Raw genomic sequence first — 23739 nt, 5'->3', positions numbered from 1 at the left:
GGAAAAAAAAACATTCTAGTGCTAGACCCACTAAAATGGAAAACTAGCATGAGCATTAGCAGTTTAATGCCTGAACTCTTACTGTCTGTTTTCTTCCCCCACCCCAAGAAATCTATAAACTGTTGGTTAAATCTCACTCCTGAAGTTACAGCTGCTACCATCTATGAAATTTACTGCTACCAAACAGTAAAGTTGTATTAGCAACTACAGAAAAATGATGACCAAAAGTAATGAATTGGGGTTTTTTCCCCACATCTGTAGAATTAATTCAACTTTCAATACTTTGCATAATATTTTAGTCCTCCATGTGAGACACCAGAAGAGGGATAGTTTATTGAGTTAGTTACATGGCAGATGATGTTAATCAACCCTATTGGCTTACACAAAAATGCCTGCTGCATGCTTAGAGCAGAATGCTTTGCAAAATGTAAGTTGCAGAGTAATCTAATTCTTTTGCCTACAATATCACACCCATATATGGCATTCTTAAACGTGGCTGAAGTTATGACATTGAAGCAGCACACTGGTTTTAATAGCACTTCACAGAACGAAGACATTAGATTTTACTAGATTTGCCTAACATATATACCATAAAGGTACAAAAACCTGTTTTAAAACATCCACGTAACCCAAGAACTTGGAGTTTAACCAGATTGTGTACAAGATTTCCTCAACTTTCATAGGATACTTTCTTTTCACTCATTCCCAAAATGCAGCTCAGCAAGCCCTGAACTGTTTTTGTTGAAGCAGATTGGTGTTTCTTTTAAGACCATTGAAAGATTAAAATAAATTTTAAAAAAATCTTCTGTTAAAGATCTGAAAAACCATTATACACCACTGAATTGCTCACAACATGGATTAAAACCAACTGAACTCTGCTACACAGGACAACTGAACTCAGGTTTTTTGCTTGTTCTTATCCTTTTAAATGTTGCTTTTTAAAGAGAGTAACAGCATTATTAAGCATGGAATGCTAAGTGTTTATACAGTAGTCTCCCTTAAATGGGGGACATATCTTCAGTTGCCACAAAGTGGTACTTAACACACTGCTATGTTTTCTTAAGTAGAAGGAAAAAACCAGCAACCCAGTTGTGTATTTTTTTTTCCCCTTAAGTGACTGAGTGATGCTGAACTTAGTTCACAGCATGCTAATTAATCACTGCAGAAACACCACACTAAGTCAATATGTGCCTACCTCCAACAATAAGAGTTCAGTCATTGCATTTGGAAGATTCAAATCTCTGTTCACACAAACACTTGCACTACCTAAAGATGTTCCCAAACTGTGCTATGCAAGACACTTCAATGTCTTATGTGTGTGGTGGGCATTAGGAGCCACTGCTCCTGAGCTGGGGTGGGGGAAGTTGGGGGGAAGAAAAAGAGAAGAAAAGAAAAAAACAAAGAGTCAGAAGCTGTCACAACCACTATGCAATAGAAGTTCATTCCCTTAAAGTCTACAAGCACGCATGTGCTTCTTGCTCAGAATTACCCCCATCAGTCTCCAGACTGGGAGAATGTAAAAGGGAGGCAGAATGAGACTTATATGGGAGCTGAAAACCAAGCAGCCATTTTTGAGAGCAAGAATTTGGCAGAAGGTTACAGGACCATGAAGTGTAGGATCAGTTATAAACTATTATGTCTTTGAGAGGGTCAATGACCCTATATGCTCTCTTGGAATTTCTGTGCTTCTAATATACCAGTGGTAGTTCTCCTCAACTTAAAGCAGAGCCTGGAGTGGAGAAAAAAACAACCCTGAAGAATGACTGTACATGACATAGCTATAATGCAGCAGAACAGCAATTAGTGTGCAGTGATTTTACAGCTAGCCAGTTTTAACTAGTCACCTGATGCCAGAATTTTAGTTCAGGATTTTTTAATTTTTTTTTTTTTTTTAAACACACATAGGGAATATAACTTTACTTTAAGACAGAAAGTAAATCTCAGGAAACATGCAGTTGTTCAAATTTGTCAACTCTCACTTGGGCTTTGAAGCTTAACCACCACATACCAAACCTTATACTGCTTGTGGTTTCACGACTTGGAGGCAATGAACTCTTGTTCCATAACTATCACAGAGAAAACAGTCACCTGCTGAATCACCAAAACCATATCCTGGCATACCCGCATCTATTCTGAGGCACTTCCCATTCAATTGCTTGTCTGGGTACATCTTCCTTGCTTCTACAGAAAAATGTCAGCGAGAGGTGCATGCTTGTAAGTTGTAACTTACCATCAGACCTATTAATACAATACTGCTTTAGTCACAAAAAGGGGAGAAAAAAAGCTTACTAAATTTTTTGAGGTGAGGGATGAAAAGTCAAGAAAGTGAAGTGATTTACTTTGGAATGAGATCTATGGGAAGTTAAGCCTAGATGCAAGGAAGTACCTACCTACCATATTTTTTGTTTTTTTGAACCTTTTGTTCCTAAACCAGAATTTTCTTTTCCTGTATATTAATTTGTCCATATGTTAGAACAATGCAGAAAGTTTATATGCATAAAGCTAATTAGACATTACATATTGTTTAAAAATCATCATCCATTTGTTATACTTTGATTTGTAAAGAAAAGTTAATAGCAAGTAGAAAGTGACAGTTAATACCACAGATTTTTTTTAATTAAATCACAAATTCTGAAACAAATGGTGGAACTCTGTGCTAAAACAATATCTTACCATAATAAATCTGTGCTCAGTTTTATACATCAATAGTATTTTTTTATTATAAAACCTAGGAATCCAAAGTGATTTTTAGACTCCTTCTACAGTTCACAGTTATTTTCTCACCTATCAGTTTCAGTGAGGAACTCATCTCACTCAAAATTGGACCTGGTACTCAATGATTAACTCAAATCTGTACTTTTTTTTTTTTTCCTACTGAAACAATGCCTTAACTTTGGCTTCACCCAACTGATGGCTCAACAGCAACTTCATAGAATTTTTACCTGGGGAATCTCTCTATGATTTTAACTGAAAAAAAGGAAATAGTCAATTACATTCCATGTATGAAACAGGACAGTTTAATTATTCTACTAGTAAGACGCGATGTTGAGTTTTGCCACTATTACATTAGAAGGGTATGGAGGTGGGTTTGGAAGGTTTCTTTACGAGACCATTCAAGTCCAGCCCTTGCTATATAAGCACTTTCTAACCAAAATATCTCTTCTTTAAATTGAAGAAAAAGAACATACATTCCACCAAAAGATGTGAAGTTGTCTTTTTATGCCAACTCAAAACTTTTCAGCAATTTAACAGAAGACTTTCTGCAATGATTGAAGCGTATCAAGGGAGTCAAGTGGACCTTTGGAGGGTTGCTTCCTTTCCAGCCCAAGACTGTCTTTTCTCTACTCGGGATATGGGACTTACTCCCCGCTTATTTCACTGTCAAGGCCCATGAACATATCCTGTTAAAGCCATATGCATGTTCCGAGTCTGAAAGATGAGTCCTTCCTTGTCCCTTGCAGTCACCCTCTGCACTTCACTGGTTGCTGTTGAGGTCGACACAGTTAGACCTCAATTGTACTACACAGGGGAAGAGGAATGGATCACTTGAGACAGAACTGGAGGGATGCTCTGTAGAGACCCTAACTCACCAGCTTGGTGATACAAAACCAATGAGAGTCAACACTGAAGATCTTGTTAAAGTCAAGAGAAACAAGATCCACTGCTCCCCCATTGTTCACAAAACCAGATATCCTTCATAAAAGGCAGTCAGTTTTGTCAGGCACAATTTGCCCACAGTCTACAGATGAATAAGACTAGTATTCTCACGGGGTAAAAGCTGAGGAAAAACTTCTTCACTTAACTGGGGCAGTAGCCATTTCAGAGTAGTACATCCATGTTACAAGAAACACTGAGGGATTCAGGGTAGCTGACGCCCCTAACACTGAAGATAAGTAACTGCAAGCACTGCAGCAGAGGGCCCGCAGTCAGCTGATACAGCTTGAGACAAGCAGAGGAAAGAGGGACACTGCAGAAATACACAGGCTGATACATCCCTAAAAACTCTTACAGCCACGGGGCTCAAACCCTTTCTGCAGGAGAGCATAAGCCTTGCATTCTACCTTCAAATGCTGATGGGGTGCATGAAGAGAGGCAACTTTTTTTTCCTTCTACATGACTAGGTATAACTCATTAGCATTTATACCACCTGATTAACATACTGACCAGAAATTCATATCTGCATTGCTATCCTTCTGAAGAATCAGCTACAAAACACAAAATTATATATATTAGGCTTCACCTGTCTACAAAGTTTCCCATTAAATAGGTCAAGAAAGCATATTAACAAAAGCCTTCAGTATCAGTGTGCTGTATGACGCCAGGTGCATTTCAACATTCTTTAATGTGATCAAATCAACAGCCTGGTCTCTGGTAAGATACTACATATAGCACCATACAGAGCATGATGGTATCAAAGCGAAATTAAGAGCAGTTATGACGACAAGAAGAAAAGATTGGGATTGTTTGCTCCAGGCACCTTTTGTTCTCTAATAAGAGTACACCAAACAACAAATGATATAAACGAGGAGAAGACTGGAAGCTACTCTTTTCTTTTCCTCCAAACAGGCAAAATATGTGGCACACTGAAGAAAAAAAAAAAAAAAAAATCAATAAAGGAAAGACATCATCCTTCAGTTTGTAACTGATGTAGACACCAAGAGGCAAAAGTGAATTCACTGAAACTGAATACTTCAGTACAAAAAGCTAGTGTCTTGTGCTGGCCCACAGGAATTGTACCACTGAAGACATGACAATGGAGTCTGATGGGGGAGTCAGAATATTTGACCAGCCAGGCCATGGACTTGCTCCAGTAAATTCCTACTTTATGCAATCAGTTAGAATTTGTCTTGAGGGGCCAAGTATGTACGTCTTTCAGCTTATTAGATGTTATATGATGCCATGCATAAAGTGTGCGGTACAGAGCAATTCAAAAGGCATATGGGTTGAATTTCAAGAGGCAATTATTCAGTGGAAAAAAATGAGCATCTCTCTGTTCAATTAGAAACAGAGTTTAGTATGCATCACTGAGGGCGACTAATTCCTATTTGTATGTCCCCTTTAACGTTCACAGCTGGCAAACAACAAACCTACATTTTCTTAAGGCAGTTTCAGATAACTATTCAAGTTCTTACAGTTTACTTCATTTAAGTTTCTAGAATAACTATGGTAAGATTTATCATTAACATAATGCTTGTTAAAACATACAGCTTGGACAGTCCACCACTGCACTAAGGTGCAGGAACTCCCGGAAGGCTTTTCCCAGGAAACATTTATGAATACATCATCTGAAACTCTGAAGAGCACTTTTGAAATTGGTTATTTCTTTTACGTTTTTCATATTCTCTTAAAAAGTAATTAAAATTAATCACTTACAACCACAGAGCTCTGGTAACTAGAATTAGCTTCTAGTTATCTAGCTAGATTTCCAAAACGATTCACAAAGCAATCATTCTTTAACTAGTTAGTGCTCTATCAAAGCATGTATGGAGCAGAAACTGTTTTAACAGACCTAAAGTTTTTGTTTACTCGGGAAAAATAAACAGTGTTATAACTGGCTAGAACTGTAAACATCTACAGAACTCAGTCATACAAGCAAGTCTTATTTCCTTATCAGAACACAGATAACGTCAAACAGGAAAAGCTAGGGCATTTCTCCTATCAACAAGCACACACAGGAGGAAAGCTGCTGAGTCATGAAGGCACGCACAGCATTAAAAGCTATTCCAGTACTAATAGATTATTTGTACACATTTTTAAAGTATATTCATACTGAAGTCTTAAATTACCAGGACATATTTTTAAGGTTGTAGTCAAGCAAACTATACTTGTACAAATTCAAATGGATGAATCACAAAGCCTATGGAAGATGGATGTTCAAAGCCTGGTGCTACCTCTAATTAATACTTCTACAAACTGTCTTTGCAGAAGGGATCAACAGCTACTGTGATTTGTATTACAAAACCAAAAAGCTCCAAATCTCATTATCTTTAGGTGCTACAGTTTATTAATAAAAACGTTAACAAAGATTACAAGATTTGGAACACACAGTGTCAGAGAAGCAGTGGTACTTCCTGAGGCCAGGCTTTTTATCTTTTTACTTGTTCTGGGTTTGAATGTCATACTGTTGTCCGAAAAGCAGATGTGTTGCTCAGTGTGCAACAGGTCAATAATCACACACTCCAGAGAGATGTTGCTCATTTATTTTAGGGTTGCGCAAGCCTAGGTGCTTCGTGTTTTCCCACAAATCAAGCACAACATTTTCACGCTGTATTTACACACGAAACTTTCAGAGTTAGTAATTTATGATTCTGTGATGATTGGTTAGTAATTTACACACAGTTATAATACTGCTGACAATACTTCTACTACTACACATGCTCAGGGGAAGGGTCTTCACCTGGGCAAGGGTCTTCTTGACCTATAGGCATGATTTTAGTATTATAGTGAGGGTAGTTCAGCTAAGGATACATGGACCTTGAGTTTGCTTGCCAAGTTGAGTGTATCCTCTTCAAGGTCTAATTGCTCTGGGATGTCCTTGCTCAAAGAAGGCTATCTATTTGTTCTCCTGATTAGGGATGCCTTTGGCTTTAACATACACAAAGAACATCTTTCTTGACCTAAGCATAATATTGCTACATTGTCCTAAGAGTTTAACCTTCAACAATACCAACCCTGACAATGTCAATCTTCAGAACACCTACGTGGTTAGCATAGGATAAATTATATTTTAGGTTCTAATCTTGCAAACAAGAGAATATTCACTGCAACAGGTACCCAGAGCAAATCCCAAAAGAGTATGCTTAAAACTAATCTCCCTATTAACAATGGCTATAGAGAAAAAGACAAATGCTCTGCATACTGGGACAGGGTTTTCAAGATATTTTACAACAGCTTTGTGGATCGTAAGAGGCTCCTACATTGACTTTCTATATGCCTTTGATTAAATAATACATACAGGGCAGAGAAGAAGAGGTAAACTTATTTCTCTTTCTTGCAAAGGGAGTTCTAAATGATTAACATTAATCACTGAAATACTGCAGTGCAACAGGAAAAGAAAATCTGAAGAATACATTGATTACCAGTATTTTTAACCTGTTTCTCCTCTTTATCCTACAAATATATTGACATATTAAGTTCTTTCTTTGTGATATAAAGAGAATTTTCAAATTTAGATGTTCCGTTTGGAATACATTAAATGTCAATTGTATCAGTCCATAGGGGTACAGGGCTGCCTAGCTGCATGATGAGCCTAGTGACACAGCACTCCTAAAAATAAAACGTTTCTGAGCAAGTTAAGAATGAGGATGTAACAATGAAAACATACATATTTTGAGATTTAAGGTGATGTCACAGCTACGTGGCTTTAATCATCATTTTTAAGGATCAGAATTTAGGACTCCAAAGCCTAAATCCCTACTTATGTTCTGTTATGTAAAATACAGGCTAAAATAGCCTGTAGCAGACAGCCACAAATGCTCAGTATGAATCTCAGGGGATTGGAGGTGGAGGGGAAATGTTTAGGTGCAGGGAGAGGGGGAAGGGAAGAGGTAAGTAGAGCAGTGTGGAAGAACAAGCATGATTAGGAAATAACTTGAATGGTATGACGGTCTGATACCGAAATAACCATATAATTCTAAGGTTCACATTTTGTAATAATTTTGGATTGGGGCCAGGGGGGAAGACAAGTACAAAACGAAAACATAACTCATTTGTTTGTGGGGGGTTTTTTCCAATTATTTTTTTTCCACCAACTCTCAGATAAGATTCAAAGCAGCTCATTCAAAAATGTGAAAATGAATTCATATGCATGGTAGAAATACCAAATACAGAAAAGTTAATCAGACTGAGAATGACATAACTTGCAAGGCTGGAAACCAAGCAAATTTACATCTAAATTACATTTTAACAGGATGATATATCTGCTAGAAGAATCACCAAGAGATGTGATGGAACCTTCATTTAACTTCTTCACACCGAAGTCAGATGTGTTCTAAAAAAAACCACAAACAATCTCTCTCAAACTATGGGGTGCTTTCTACCTTGGGAGTGCAAAAATGGCTCAAGACAGAGTCATGAATCAAATAAGACTAGTCAAACCCACCAGAAGCTGCTGGCAACAGTAAATTCCTATATGGCATCAACATAAACACTTGAAAGCAGTGAGTGCAGCCTGACTCCACTGCCCTGCCCTGGAGGGCTGTAGCTTTTCCTGACTTGGGAGTCAGGAGCATCAGGGGGAGCAAGGAAAGAAGGTAACATGAAAGGGAAGTCACACTTTCAAAAAATACATGAGGAAAGCCGCATTAGACAAGGCAGGTAAATATAGTAACAGTCTGAAATAAAAGCAAGTCAGGCCAGATCCGCTGTATTATCCTGGCCTCAGCGTGTTGAATTTTAACCAGTTTTGTACTTTCAGGTTTCTGTTTCAGACTACCACTTAACACTTCACAGAAAGGCTTTCTATATCCACTAGACTGTAATATGTTGCAGCCCTTCTCAATGTGACAGAATAAATACATTGTCTCCCACTTTACTTGTCTTTCCCATCTGTACATCTTATCTTAAGCTATACTCTCCAGCACAGGAAGCACATGCAGTCTGTTCTCTCCAATACACAGTATGATAGAACAGCAGACATCACATGAAAAATACATTATATCAAAGAATATATTTTATCTGATGACAATGGGTGCATTGCAAATTTAAGCTATGTTATGCCAAGGAATGTGTGTTAATTATATTACAAAGTAAAATTAGGAAATGCAAACTTACTGGAAAAAAATCTTAATTATTTTGTTATTGCTGTGCTTGCCAGAATCACTTGCATACAACATAAGAAACCAATTCTAAACTAATTTTGAGCAGAAACTTTCTTCTGTAATTGCAGAATGCTGTCCAATAAGCAAGAGGGAAAAAAACACATACTTTAAACCACAGGAATTCTTAGTGAAATGGATGAAAGAATAATTAATAAGCAACATGTTAAATTTTGTTTCTAGGGTATTGATACACACACAGCACAGCTACTTCATTTTAGATTCTGCAAGCCTCTCCTTATTTCTCAGTATACCTCTAAAAACAAAAATCATACCCCTAACATTAAAAAAGTGATCATACAAACTCTGCTTTTATCCCTTTAATCTAGCCACTTCACCAAAACCCTGAGAAGACTCATTATAAATGTTCTTCCTTATTGCAGTGAAGTATTTAAGTGATTATCAATTCATCATATAAGGAGCAAAGCTAGAGGCAAAAGGGATTTTTCCTTTAGTGTGCATAGGGAACACAGGCTATGCCTAAATGATCATCCAGTTGTGCTCCAGATGCTGAACTCACACTAACCTGCACCCACACAAAGAGCTGTTGTCCTATATTCCACTTTATATTTTTCACCACTGAATGCACACATGCATGGGCACTTAGCATCAAAACGGAGTGAAATAATACCAGGACAACATACAAAGTCTTTCTTTACTGTCAGCAGACACCTGCCCGATTTATCCTAGTCTCTTAAAAATAAAAAGCTTGCCTTAAGCCACTTTCAGAAAGTATCTTACACACACGAAATAAATACTCCAGCAGTGATTTAAGCTAACCTGCTTGACTTTGAGGACTGCTAATCCACTTCAGTACAGGCAGGTAGCACCACACAGCTGAGAAGCAACACCGCCTTAAATCACTTCTTAGCTTTGACTCACCATGCAAGAACTTTGACTTTATAAAGAAACAGACTTGAGACACATTATTTTAAGCCACTCCTGAAATTTCCTTCTTGACTACAAGGTGAAATTTGTACATATAAGAGCATGCCAGAGTGCTTGACATGGGGATGCAGAAAGCCTTCTGACACCATGTGGACTCGAGACCAACCTGACCACACAGAACTAGTGTATCTAAAGGGCAGTGATACAGAAGGATCACTTAACAGCACAGTAACTTCACTAACAAACTACAGCAATCAAAAGCAACTGTTTAACAGAATACAATCACCAACAGAAGAAAGTAAGATGTTTTGAGGTTGTGGAAGAGGAAAGAAATGTGCACCTACTTCCTACAACCTGAAATATGGTAAACATGCAGAAGTCCACCACATTTTAGTTGTTTCCACCATGGAAAACCTCAGGTGTCCTTAGCTCTGGGGACAATTCTGTACCATCTTAATAACAAGGGGCAAGGGAAGATGCTTTTTTGGATTGTTTGTGGGGTTTTTTGGTTTGGGTTGGGTTTTTCTTTAATAAATACACTTAGCTTTTAAAGTAACAACAAAAAACCCTGTAGATGTCTAAGTGAGGTACATTTATTCAAATTGATGTAACTTCTTGAGATGTCTTTCACAAAACAGTTTTTCGTCCCCCCCAGATTTCCGCCTTCAGAAAACAGACATTCACTCTGGATTATTTAAACTTGGAAAAATGCAAGTGTTTTCTTTGAAAAAATATCTATTGTTACAGCAAAAACTTGGGTTTCCTTTCAAGCAAGATCATATGATTACGCGTTTATATTTTACTTTCCGCAGGAATTTACACACCCCCCATTTGTATCCTGTTATTCATTCAGCGTTTCCCTTTACTTCAGCATGCTGCGTTAATAAAGTGGACCTGTTGGCTCAGTCTAGGCACTCAAGGTGACAATCTAGCGCTCACTCTTGTGAGATTCAAGATTTGTTAAGATTTATTCTATAAGGCTTTCTGCAAATATTTAACTACACAAAACATTCCTTCAAAAAAACAGTTCTGTAAGCAGCACTGCACAGACAGATGGTGAAACTCTAACCTAGGGGTTTTCAGGAAATTTGTTAATTCTGTACTTCAAAGCACTAATTTATCTTTTGGAGGGTAAGTTTCAACTGAAATAGATTCCATGTTATTTAAGTACATTAAAACAGTATAAAAGAACTCATTTTCAATACTGGATCTATCATAGGTTGGTCACTCCTGTTTATCTTCACTTTAGTCATTGATGTTAGCCTTTAAACACCTTCAGATAGATACTGATTACTAACCTGATTTGTAGTCCTACAGTTCAAAGGCCTGAAAAGAAGTAGCAAAAAGCCTTTTTCTGCTGAAATAGGTTAAGACAGCTTCTACTGAAGCTATTCTATCTGAAGGTAGAAATTGAACTTGCTTCATCTCATACTGTTCAAAATGTCTTATACAAGATAAGCAACAACAAATTATTTATCTTTTCCTGTTTACCGGGCTTTTCTATTTTATGGAGACTATATGAAAAATATTCTGCTGTAATGTACTTAGCATATTACTTGTTGCTTGAAAAATCCCTTCCTATGAGGCAAATCAAAATTCTGCTACTACTTAATTCATTATATCACAATTAAATACCCTCTGTTCTACAGCTGTGGTCCAGTATGGTAACATTAGCTGCATGTGTTTGTCTGACAGGGATACCATCCTAATAGTATGCTACCGAGTTGAAAACACAGGTTGACTTCAGTTCTGGATCCTCAAGAGTTAAATTGCACATCTAATTCATCACCACTCTAAAAAACTGAAAGCTACCTTTGTGCTCAAATCAGAAACAAGCAACTGATGTAAATTTTGGTGTGAAGTGATTCTGGCTGTCTCTTTACAGCTTAAAGCCATGAATTTTTTTTCCTATACAGAAATCATAGCCTTAAACCCCTTTAATTCCAGGACCTTCAAGTGCAAATTTTTAACAGGGGGGGAGTATGGGGGTGGGGAAGAAACAAAAAATCAAGCACTTCCAATGCATCAGAAATTGAGATTTGCTATTATCACTCCATCCCAAGTAAGGGAAAAAGCTTGCAATCATGCATTTATTTCAGAATACATAATTTGTTTTTAAAAAAATTTTGAGACTAAAACTTCTCCTTCAACTCACCAAGAGAGCACAGACAAGCCAAATAATTTTTTTTTATGACAGTCAACCTGGCACAATGTCTCAGACAGACTTTGATGAAACTGACGTGCCAAGAGAACTCTTTCATTTAATGGGAGCAAATATTTTCATTTGAAAAAACACTGTTAGAAATATTTGACCAACTCTAGCTTTGAGTAGATTCCATACTAAGAACCGTCCTCAAGCAGAAATCAAGATATTTGCATATATTGTTCAAGCAATAAAACACAGGATATAAATTTATAAGCATTACTAAATTGAAGCCAGTAGACTCAATAAATGAAAATAAATGTTCTGTACTCCTGCAGGAAAAAGTGGAACTATCTTAGGTGGTTAGGCTTCTTCAGTCCTTCCATCCATAGTATGGAGTCACTGTCATGAGGCTGAAACACTAAATCTTAAACTGATGAGGACAGAGGTTATTTTAATGTCCAAAAAAACAGTAAAAAAAAAAAAACCTTGCAATTTAATATCAACTCCATTTCAAGCAAGATTCCTGTGTTACAGCTGATCAATATAATTCCACCTTCAGTATAATAGTGTAAAACTTCATTGACTGATAAAAAAAGGACAGTTATTTAAATACAAGCTCCCTGCTTTATTCCAGCAATGAAAAGGATCAGACTATTTCTGCTTTTGAAGAAACTGGCATGAAGCCAGCCATTGCGTCTCACCCAACAGAACACCTCAGGTAGTGAAGGAACAGGTAGAACTCCTTGGCCAGCTCTTAGATGGTGCAAGAGAATATGTGCTTCTGGCCCGATTACTACTCTGAGCGCTGCTGTACTACCCTTGACAGGGCTGGGGTAAGTGAAAACCTGCTCACACAACTAGAGAACCTTAGCTGTCATCTTAATGCCTCATACCCTGCATTAATCAGGGCTTGAACACAGTAAAGACTTTGCCTCTTCTTTACAAGTCACCTTTGCAATAAACTGTAGGAAGGGGCACTAGCAATTACTTCATATCAAAACAAAGCAATTTTTGATGCATCATTAAGCAAAACATACAGCTAATGGGAACTCATAAGACATGTTTCGAACAGTAATAGTTTTATGAAGGCAATTTTGAGAGGGGAAAACAAATCTCGTAAGTATCTTTGAAAGTCTAAGGAAAAGGACTGAAAGACTCAATAACAGTATTACTTCCAAATGCAAAGCTTTGAAAGACTGGTGATATAAGTGAAATATAAGTAGTTACATTTGGTTTTCAAGAAACTTGAAAGCTTACTTTATACAGTTACATTGTATATAACCACACAACTGGACATTCCATTAAAATACAGATACATTTTACAGTTTTAAGTACTTAAAACAGCTGAAATCACCATACAGTATGAACAGAATTCTACAAGCAGTCCAAAAAACAAATAAATTCCCAACCCTTACCGTCAAAAAAGCTTTTGGCTCTCAGGTAACTGACACTAAGCCTAAGCACAGACAGCTTATCCAATTTGGCGATAACATCTTGAGGGAAAGGCAGAAGGCTAGCCAAGCGGTCCAACTCTGCATTCAAGCGGTCCCTGTGTCTCTTGGATGGATTGGACTTGACTCCTTCAGCTGGGGATGGCTTCACTCTGTGGCAAAAAACCAAACACAATATAAATGTAAGTTCCCTCCCAAAATGAAGGTAAATATTCGCCAAACCTAATGTTACAAATTGTCTTTTAAACTTTAACAAGCAGAATGTTCTTCCCAAGTGACTTCTGTTTCCCACTGGAAAAAAAAAAAAAATTAATCTAAGATGGCTTAACCCCCACCTCCAACACACACACTGTTAAATGGAGCAGAGCTACAATGGCTACTTGAACACATAATGAACATTTGAAACCTCTGAGATTCAGCGTTTCTTATTAAAAGCTTCTTACACTTTCACTCAAATGTCACTAATTCTTCCAAATGGTCATATTACAATAACTTTTGGTAATATTTGTGTACAAATGCATTTGACAGTACACTTTTTCACTTCAAGTACAATTTTTCACAGGTGTCCCTAATTTTTGCCGTTTGGAACAGGCCATTGTCAAATGAATAGAACAAAAGTTTTAGTAACTTGCTAGACAATGAGGCATCCAAAACTGCACAAGAAAACAAGAGATACAGCTCAGTCAGCAGGTAAAATCTGTGTAGCAAACACTATTGAGCTCATCCTTTAAGTCACCTCGCAGCTGAAGGCATTTCATTTGAGTATGGCATGATTGAATGCATGCCTTTGTACCTTACAAAGTACAATTTAAAAAGCTTTCCATGATGAATTACACTATAAAGTTTTTTCCAACTTGCTATTTTCCATTCATATCCATCCTGAGCTCCAATTCCAGATACTTGGATACTCACACCCTCCCATGTACACAGAATTCTAGGAGCGGGTTTAAACCCCTACTCATTTGAATTATAATTAGTCATTACAATCAATACTGAAACCAAATAATTTATCTGCACAAGCCATAGTAGATTTCATGATATTTATTAAACAGTTTTCTAATTAGAAGAGTGATTCATTCTCACTTTTCCAGTATTGCAGTTCTACTTGAGATCTGCAGCAGTTACCAATTTGTACCACTCACAGGCATGTTGGTTCTGCAAAATGTACTACTCACGAAAATACCAAGCATACAGACTTTCAGCAGTTATTTTCTTCAGTATTTCATTTAGTCTGTTTCCAAGCTTCATCCTTATATCAGTTTTACGATGAGAAATTTCAAAAGCTCCACTAGTTATTTTTGTGACTGCTGAAAGTAAACCATATGAAAAATAATTTCATCTTGTATTTCAGTCAAGTAAGTAGTGATAGAGTGGACATTCCTATTTTTAGCTTGGTTTTACTTTATGTTTCAATTACACTTCTTGTTAGTTTAAAATTCAAGCCCTTCTTTATACAGGCATTGTTTATTCAAGCGTCACTTGTCAAAAACTTGCACTTAAGCCTGGCTGCCTGTTCCCTAACACTACGGCTGCCCTTTTGCACATTAAAGGAGGCATGCTCCTTATGTGGGGCCTCAAAACTTGAAGATGCCATAATACAAAATGTTGTTAACACACAGAAATATAATACATCGGCAGCAACTACTTACTCCCCAGATGGATAAAGTTAAGCTTGCTGCAGGCTAAAAATTGTCTAGGACACAGTTCTAGTAGAGCTTTATCCAAAAAACATTGGAAGAGTGGGGAAAACAGATGAATCAAGAAATATGAAAATTCTACCTCTTGAAAAAAACACAGGTTCATCACCAACTGCAATGGATGAGAAACTAAATATTCAGTTAGATGCATGCTTCGGTCACAAGCCCTGACTTTGAGACCTGCAGCTCACAGTATCTCCAAGTGAATATTAAATTTAAAATAATTTAGTAAAGCTTTCTTGACGTTCTCTTATTCTGGCAGGATACCACTTGTACAAGATATATGATCAACACAATTTAAATACAACCACAACAAAATAAAGTTCAAAATCACCAAACATTACCATTATCATTAAAAGTTACTTCATAAATATTTTTAATGTATTAAACTGCCATAAACGTAGAGACAGAATTATAAATTCCAAACTTTAAGCACGTAACAGTTGTATAACAATGAGTGAACAGCTCACTACTATCAAACTGAACAGCTCTGCTTCCAAAAAGTGAAGGTCCCCATGGATATCATTCAAAACATGCAATCTTTTCCAAATAAATTAGCTCTAAATACCAGACTTCTCTATTTTCACAACTGTCCTCTGCTTTGCTTAAAACTTCTATAGGCAACTTGACAAGATAGCTGAAACTATCTTGTCACTGTGCAGTTATCTCATCAAGTTGTTAGTTAGATCTAATTGGGTTTGCTTTACTTTCTAATGATTTCTCTTTCTTACTTCTAACTAGATCAAAGCATATGGATTTTCTATGTGCACTATACAGCATTTCTGAACATTAAGTTACTGGTACTTGCAGCATAAATCTTACCATGTTCTCTCCCTCTAAATTAAACACTGTTTTTCCCTAATTTTCTCCTTTGTCACACAACTAAAATCTATTATATAAAAACGGATCCTTCAGTGATGAAGGAAGTAAGGGTGGAAATGCCAGGGGCATAAGTAGCAAGCTAAACCGTTTTCTATCCACTTATGTAAACCCCTGATGCTAAAGACAGCTCTAGCTGTGTTGCAGAAAATTATCTTCAAGGAAAATTACATGCTACGTCAAGACTAAATCCATGCATGTATTTTATTTAAAAAGAAAAGAAAAAACTAAGGGAGGGAATGGATAAGCTGATTTTTCAGTTCTTGATCTTTTACCTTTCACAGGAAATTTGAATTCCCTAATCAAAGGCCAGAGGTCTCTGTACACTCTGTCTCTCCGAACTGAGCTACAATCCTTATCATCCAACAGCTGCAAGACAAGCAAGCAGTCTTCATTCTTCTTTTAACAACTCTAAAGGATTTGCCTTCATTAGCTGACTACTATTTTCACAGGTTTGTTACAGGCTACTTAATCAGAAGTTTTTATTACACATGCTTACCATGTACGCCTTTACAGATATTAACAACACAAAATTATTAAAAAGAAAGTGCACAAGTACCCAAGTTAATTATTATCAAAAGGCCAAAATAAGTTTCAATATTTACATGCTGATTTGTATTTCTTTAAAAGGAAATTGAAGCAGTTCTTTGAAAAACTGAAAATAAAGCACAAATTTATTTTGTTCATAATATGACAACAAAAACTTTGAAAAGAAAAAAACCACCAACAACCAAGCACTGAAAAGCATGATACCTTATTAACAAGACTAAAGTGCAAAATAAAGTCAGAAAATAAAAGAATGTGCAAGAGCAGCACTAAAGAGAGCATGACATGTTAAAAAAACTAATTCTGTTTAAAAAAACTAATTAGAAGCTCACCAGAACTGTTTTATTGCTTAGGAAAACAGGACATAAGGAAGAACATACATGACACCTAGCTAATGGATTGAATCTTTTCAGCTACATATATTTTTCATCCCATACTTAATAGTACATGCAATAACATGTTATTCTTATGTATATTATTTAATTCAGTGTAGGTCAGGTATATGAAATGCAGCAGTTACCACTAAGCAAGTATTGTAGCAGGTGACATCCTTTAGCAACTGAAAAATAATTCTAAGCTAATATCACTCTTATTTCCCACACCAAAATTACGATTACTGAATATTCAGCTGACGATTCCTTTGGAAGCAACAGATATGACACAGACTATCGACCTCCTCGATCAAAAGTTGCTGTTAACTTATCTTGAAGGGGCAAGAGACCCTTTCCAGTGGTTCCTTTAGAAGGCTGTGAAACCAGCAAAGATTTAAGCCGCTGAAGGGATAAAGTTGTTTTTTCTTTTTACTAAAGAAACCTCACTCAATCAGCAGTGTGCTACTCATCTGATGCTGGGCAATTGTTTGTCCTTCAGGAGTAAACAGAGTTTTAGTTTGCTCAGGTTGTTTTAGTGTATGAAGGACTCCACCAGTGATAGAGACAGCCAGACTTCTAACGAAGAATGCAAGTTTCACACTCAGTTTTAATGTATTTCATTATTAAGATGACAAGCCAAAGCTATTTGGAAATGGGGGGGGGGGGGGAGTATGTTCCTATCTACCAAGCATGTTATCCACATTCGTCTACCACCGTTTACTGCAAATTACCTTTCTGAAAAGTATACTTTTGCAGGAAGCACTGACCAAATACCAACAACCAAAAAAACCCACAAACCTTAAAAATAGTGAATTTTAAGTATCAGTCTACATGTAACATACAGGTACCCCAAGACTGGCAAGGTTATTATTTATATATAATAAGTTTATCCTACATATGAAAACAGCTTTATTGCCTCTGTTTCAAATAAGAGGTGCAAACTGCTGTTTGTAGCAGATATTGCTTTACACAAAGGAATCTTTTAATGATTATTTTTCTTTTCTGATGAACTTCCATTTTGAAAGCTTGTTCTGGCACTTCTTGTTTGTTTGCCTTAAAAGAATAAATAAACAGTTTCCTTTTAAAAATTCAAATCTCTCTGCACTGCTTTCAAAATTATTATGTCTACTCACAATTAAGGATCAACCAGTCAAACATTTTTCTCTGCAGTATTTAATATCATAAACAGATTTAAGCCAACACAGAACAAAATCATATCATTATTTCTTATTTAGTCTGCTAAAGAAACATGCCATTACGCTTTTCACACCTGCATGGTATGAAGCTATTAGACCTCCTTACCCCATTCTTTGTCTATTACATTTATCCAGTTATGCAAAACAATTCTTATCCAAACACTGGGAAAAAAACAAAAAGAAATAAGGCAAATCAGAGCTACTAGGCAGAAAACTATAAAAACTACAAGGTGGAGTTACATTTATATAGCATCCATATAGATCCATCCACATATTAGAAACTATCTACATTAAACCCCACTTCCACAAAATTTCCATTTTATCCTTCCTACTACAATACTAGTATATTAATTCAGCAGTTCAGTTAATCACTAGAGCAAAAGAATTCAGTTCTTTAAAAAAAAAAAAAAAGGCAAGCAGGGGCCACCCATTGCTCTCCAAGCTTCAGTGGGGAGTGAAACACCCCACAGACGCGCTGCCACCAGGGGGACTCGCCTTGTTCAAACATGAAATGGGGAGGAAATTTAAAGACTCCGAGGTTTTAAGAAAGTGATTTCTGTAGCAATTGGAGTGCACATGATTTAGCGGGCCCTTTTTTTTTTTTTCTTTTCAGATGACAAGGTAACAAGATGAACTGCAGGAACAGTTGCCTATTAAGTTCCTCCATGATTGCTTTTCTTTTTCAGCTCTGATACTGTAATTCCCTACGGAATAAATAAAAAAAAAAAGCTCATTTCAACACTCTGCACTGTCAGGCAATAGCCCGAGATTCCCTCTCAAGTTCAGTTCTTTACATTGCACATAAGAAAATGGGCAGTTGCAGGGGAAAAGTTTCTTAAACTGGTTTTGAGTTACCACTGTGGCTTTAATGAGTTATTTGCACCTGAAGCAAGAAGTATTTCTTCTACCTCATTTTGTTCTATGGCAACTATGGCATTATATGAATAGCTTTTTCCATTTCTATAAACTAGCTGCTTATTGCCACAGGTTACCCATTATCATGCTCCATTCAAAGTATGGCAAATAAAACAGTTTCTTCTATAAAAGGTACTAGCCCAAATAATGTATTACTTTTTTTTTTTTTTGAAGAGTGGTGAATTCTATTGGGGGAGGAAATATCAACTTCAAGCAGATTAAAATCACAGTAGTATCAAACCTTTATTAACCAGCAGCAAGTACATCTTCCCTTCCTGCCCTAATCAGTTAGAACAGCTTATTACCTCTCCCATATTTTTGGCCTAAAGGTATGGTCTGTGATTAGTTATGTGAGAAATTGGGGCCCTCTGAACCACTAGCAATGTTCTGCAAGTTTGGTCTAACATAATAAGCACCCAAAGAGCATAGCCATTCTGAGAAGGAAAGAAACATATAAGCATTACATGTGACATCTATCTGTCTTGCATAAAAATAATTTCTAGTAACCCAAGCAAGGTGGGTTAATAACCAGCCTCCACTTCAATTTATTGGTGAGCAAACTATTTTAACATGAATACTTTTATTTTAAGAAGAAACACCTACTATCTCCCTTTGGTCCTAAAGGGCAAAGTCCCTCAGTAGATAAAATGGTCCCATTAGTAATAAAAAAAGGCTTCAAGATCAACTAATCAGAGAAGCTCAGCCAACTTACATAAAGAGGAGATACACAGAAAAGGATTACTTATGTAGATACTACAGTAACCGAAAAGAGAAGGTTTCGCATCCTCTAACCAAGGCTAACCAGAGTTTAATAGTAAGCCAGACATTAAGTGATCTTACCAGCAAGGCAGAACACCTCACTCTTTCACAATCAGAACACGCAAGAATTATTTGCCTTTAGCTACTAGTAGTCTACAAATGTGGCTAATACATTTTTTTATTTCTTCAGGAAAAAACACTCATTTCATTCTTAAAATCCAGCTCTACAGCGTGAATTTAGTTAGGTATCTCTACATTTTTATTTGTAAATGAATGGTCAAAAAAGCACACACTACTATTCTCATAATGAATGTATCTTCTAGCAAGGGAATTTTAAACAAAAAAAAAAAAAAAAGCATTTTTAGACTTTCTGTGTTAATTTGTTGGGTGAAAACCCAGCTATGTAAACGTATTCATTCTAACAACTCCAACCATAAAGAAGCAAGAACTCAAGCTAATTTCCCTCCCCCCAAGACAGTTGTCTGCTATAAGTCTAAAAACATATCCTTCACAACCAAATTTCATTAAATATTAGTCATCCCCTCCTTTAATGCTTTTGTAGTCTTGGCAGTTATTTTACATCTACAGAAATACCCCACAGAAATACACGGGGATTTTCTGAGCTTTGCTTATTTTTCTTGCAACTCAGTAGTTTAGCTTTGCTACTTTTTATGACCTATAGATTCTTGACTTTCAGTTGAAAGTGCAAGTTACGCGTCTCCTCTAGTTTGAAAAATTCGCCCTCGTGAGACCAGACTTTTAGCAGAGCATGCAAAGCCCAGGACTTGAACCTACAGCAGGTGCAGAATAAAAAAATCACTCGGGTACTAAGCTGTTCCCAGAGTCTCAAAAAGATAAATTAATAAGCAAAAAAACACCATACGCCCAGACTTTTTTGGGGGTTTTTGGCCTCTTTCGACCGGTCAGCAGTACTTGGGTTTGTCTGTAGCCGAACAAATGAAACCATTTAATGCAGCACCGGAGGGTTAAAAGTCGGTTCAGCCCTCCAGGATAGGCTAAAACCAGCCCTAAACGGTGGGAATCGGTCGAGCCTCTCCCGGCTCCGACGCCGCGCTCCCCGCAGAGACACCTGAGTGCGCCGGCAGCCGCGGAGCGGCCCGGGCGCGCCGCAGCGTGGGGCGGGGCGGCGGGAGCGCGGCACCCACCCGCGGGACCCGCTCCGGTGGGGCGAGCGCAGCCACCGCTCGGGAGCCGTCACCTCAGATGCCTCCCAATGTAGGTCAGCCGGCTGCGCCGCGCCGCCGGCTCCGAGCGCTCCCTCCTCCCGCCGCCTCGACCCTCCGCGCCCCGACACTCCCTTTTTTTTTTTTTTTCTTTAACAGGGGGAAAGGGGGAAGCTAAAAACAATAAAACCCCTGCCGGCACCCCTAGGCACCACCTTTCCCGGGCGCCCCTGCACCTCACCGCGCCACCGGCCGCCCCCGCCGGGCCTCCACGGCGCGGTGCGCGGCAGGACGGGGAGCCGCCGGGGAGCCGGTCTCTGCCTCCCTCCCTCCCTGCCCGCCTCCCGCCCCGCGGGGCCGCTTACATTTTCTGCACAGGTTTCCGCCGCTTGCGACTGGCGTAGGTGACATTGGGGTTCATCCTGCCGCGGCTCCAGCGCCCCGCGCCGTCGCCGGCTCCGCCGGCCGGGGGCCGCCGCCCTCCTGCCCGCCTCGCCCCGGCTGTCGGGAGGGGGCGAGCCCCACCGGCGCCGCAGCCCTCGCCTCGCCTCGCCCGCGGGCCCCGGCCCTGCTGCCCGCGGCCGCTCGCTCACTCCCAGCGGCGGTGGCGCCTTCCCCGGCCGGGCGAGGACGGGAGGCGGAGGCGCTACGGGGCGGGGATTCCAGGTGATCGGCGGAGGCGGCTACACCCACTCACCGCCCCCCGGAGGGCACAGGTGTGGGGAGGGGGGGGGGGCAGCCGGGGCTTTCCAGCGCCGCTCACGCCGCGTCTCCCCGCCGAAGCGACGCCGTCTCCCGGCCGGTCCCCTCGGTGCGCGGCAGCCGTCTGCCGGCTGAGCGCCTGTCAGGGTGCGCGGCGCCCGGCCGGGCCCTACCGCGCCGCCCCGCCCCGCCCGGCCCAGCCCAGCCCCGCGCCCGCTCCTCCCGCCGCCGCCGCCGCGCTGCCCCGGCCCGCCCCGCCCGGCCCGGCCGGCAGCCGCCGCCCCCTCGCCGAGGAGGCCCCTGGCGGCGGCGGGGCGGGGGGAGGAGGGGGAGGAGGGGGCGGCCGCGCCGCCATGTTGGGAAGGTCACGCGAGGAGAGGGAGGACGGCGCGGTAGCGGGGGGGGTGCGGCCCGGGGCGGGGAGGGGGGGGGGGGGCGAGACGGAAGGGCTCGGGGGGGGTGTCGGAGAGGGAAAACCCCCGAGCCGGGGGTGTGCGGGGGCTCCCGCGGCAAGTGAGAAGGAAGGTCAGGACCCAGCGCCCACGTAGCCCTCATAACAAACATAACCTGGGGGCGCGGGGGTGGAAATAACCACAGCGTTCAGTTTTGTAAGAAAAATGACACTACCCCCGCGGCACGGGGAGGCTTGTGTCTGTCACCCCCCGCCCCCCCCCCAGCCCCAGCCCTGCCGCCTCCTCCGCTTCCCGCCTCCCCCGGGCTGAACGAGTCACGGCCGCGGATCGCCCGGCAGAGAAACCAGAAATAATACGCGAGCGCCAAAAACAGGGGTGGGAGGGAGCCCCGGGTGGGCGCACCCGCGGGGGGAGAGCGGGAGGGCGCCAGGCTGCGCCGGGACAAGGACGGCGGGACACCGGGGGAGGGAAAGGGGGTCGCTGGGGGCAAGGTCGCCACTCGCCAAGCACCGAGAGGACCGGCGGGGCTTACTGGGCGAGGACGTGGCTCGTATCTCATTCGAGGATAAATCCCCGAGTTATTACACTGACATTTTAAGCGAAACATTTATTTTAAAGGAAGGGCTCAGCATCGCAAAAAGTAAGAGGCGCTGCCAAACTGCTGACAAATAAAACCATCCAACAAGAGCCCCGGTGCCTTTCTGACCCGCCGCCGCCCCTCCCGCCCATTTTCTTCCTCTGTTTCCTCTCGCAGCGGCAGCAGCAGAGCTCTTCCCCCGGAATAACCGCAGTAAATCGTGTCCCAACGCCAAGCTCGGGAGCCGGGAGTCGCCGTGTGTGAGCACAAGTTATACGCGGTGGCGGCTGAGACGAGAGCGGGGGAGCGCTCCCCGCTCTCCCCTTCAAACCCACCCGCGTCCCGCGGGGGACGGCCGAGCCCAGCCCAGCCCCCGGAGAGCCACGGCGGCGGCGCGCTCAGCCCCGCTCCCGCCGTTCGGTGCCCCCGCTCCCGCCCGTGCCCGGCTGCCGGGAGGCTGAGGCAGTGTCCGTGGTGCTGGTGTCTGTCTGTCCGTCCGCCGGGGCTGGCCGGGCTGGCGGCGCCGCACCGGCGGCCGGCAGCTCGCACCTTCCCGCGCTGCTTGCCGAAGCCCCGGTTACTCAAGCGGCGCCGCGCCGCTCCGCTCCGCGGGCGGAGGTGATTAGCGGCGGGACAGGTACCACCGGACGGTGAAACCCGGGCACTGTGCAGAGCCCGGCCCCCGGCGGAGCGCGGCGGCTTCCCCCGGGGCCGCGGCCCTCCCGCCGCCGGCCCCCCCCCTCCGCCGGCCGGGCCGTCCCGGGCCTCCTCCGCGGCCGCCCGCGGCTGGTATTAGGCAGCATAACGCGCGCTTGTTTGCCAGCTTAATTGCTCGGGTTTAATTGCCTGGGAAGCTATCCCAGATGCAAAGGACGCTGAAGCCACAATATGCAGATAAAATGAATTTGACTAAACCTTAGCGGTGCTGCTGTGCTGGTTAGTGCCCCGGGAGTTGAACAAATGGTGTTTTGAAAAATACGTCTTCAGCAAACAAAATTTTTGAAAACATCCAGTGGAAAGAACCAACCGTACGCCTGACGCGCAGTGCCTTGCAGTCACATTCCTGCCACATTCCTGGCCAAACACCTTTGCAGAGGACGTCAACTATTCGCTAGCCTCTGTCTCTCCTCGGTCCCTTTCCTCTTCACTCTCTTCTCAGTTCACAAGATCTTACCAGCATCCTGGAAAAAAAAAAAAAA

The 23739-nt window shown here is 41.1% G+C and overlaps 1 protein-coding gene across 1 annotated transcript in view; it reads right to left on the bottom strand.

Moving 5' to 3' along the window:
* The window catches only part of AHR (aryl hydrocarbon receptor), a 68403-nt gene extending 46698 nt beyond the window's left edge, over window positions 1-21705 (bottom strand). Inside the window, exons 1-2 of the mRNA XM_074836795.1 lie at window positions 21214-21705; window positions 13266-13453 (exon numbers count right to left, since the gene is read on the bottom strand). Coding sequence (XP_074692896.1) covers window positions 13266-13453; window positions 21214-21269 — 244 coding nt within the window. The 5' untranslated portion in view covers window positions 21270-21705. The remainder of the gene's footprint in view (window positions 1-13265; window positions 13454-21213) is intronic.
* Window positions 21706-23739: the final 2034 nt, after the last annotated feature.

Source organism: Strix aluco, chromosome 1, assembly GCF_031877795.1.
Source record: "Strix aluco isolate bStrAlu1 chromosome 1, bStrAlu1.hap1, whole genome shotgun sequence".
NCBI lineage: Eukaryota > Metazoa > Chordata > Aves > Strigiformes > Strigidae > Strix > Strix aluco.
Note: the sequence above shows the minus strand (reverse complement) of the source record. Positions and strands in the feature narration are given on the sequence as shown.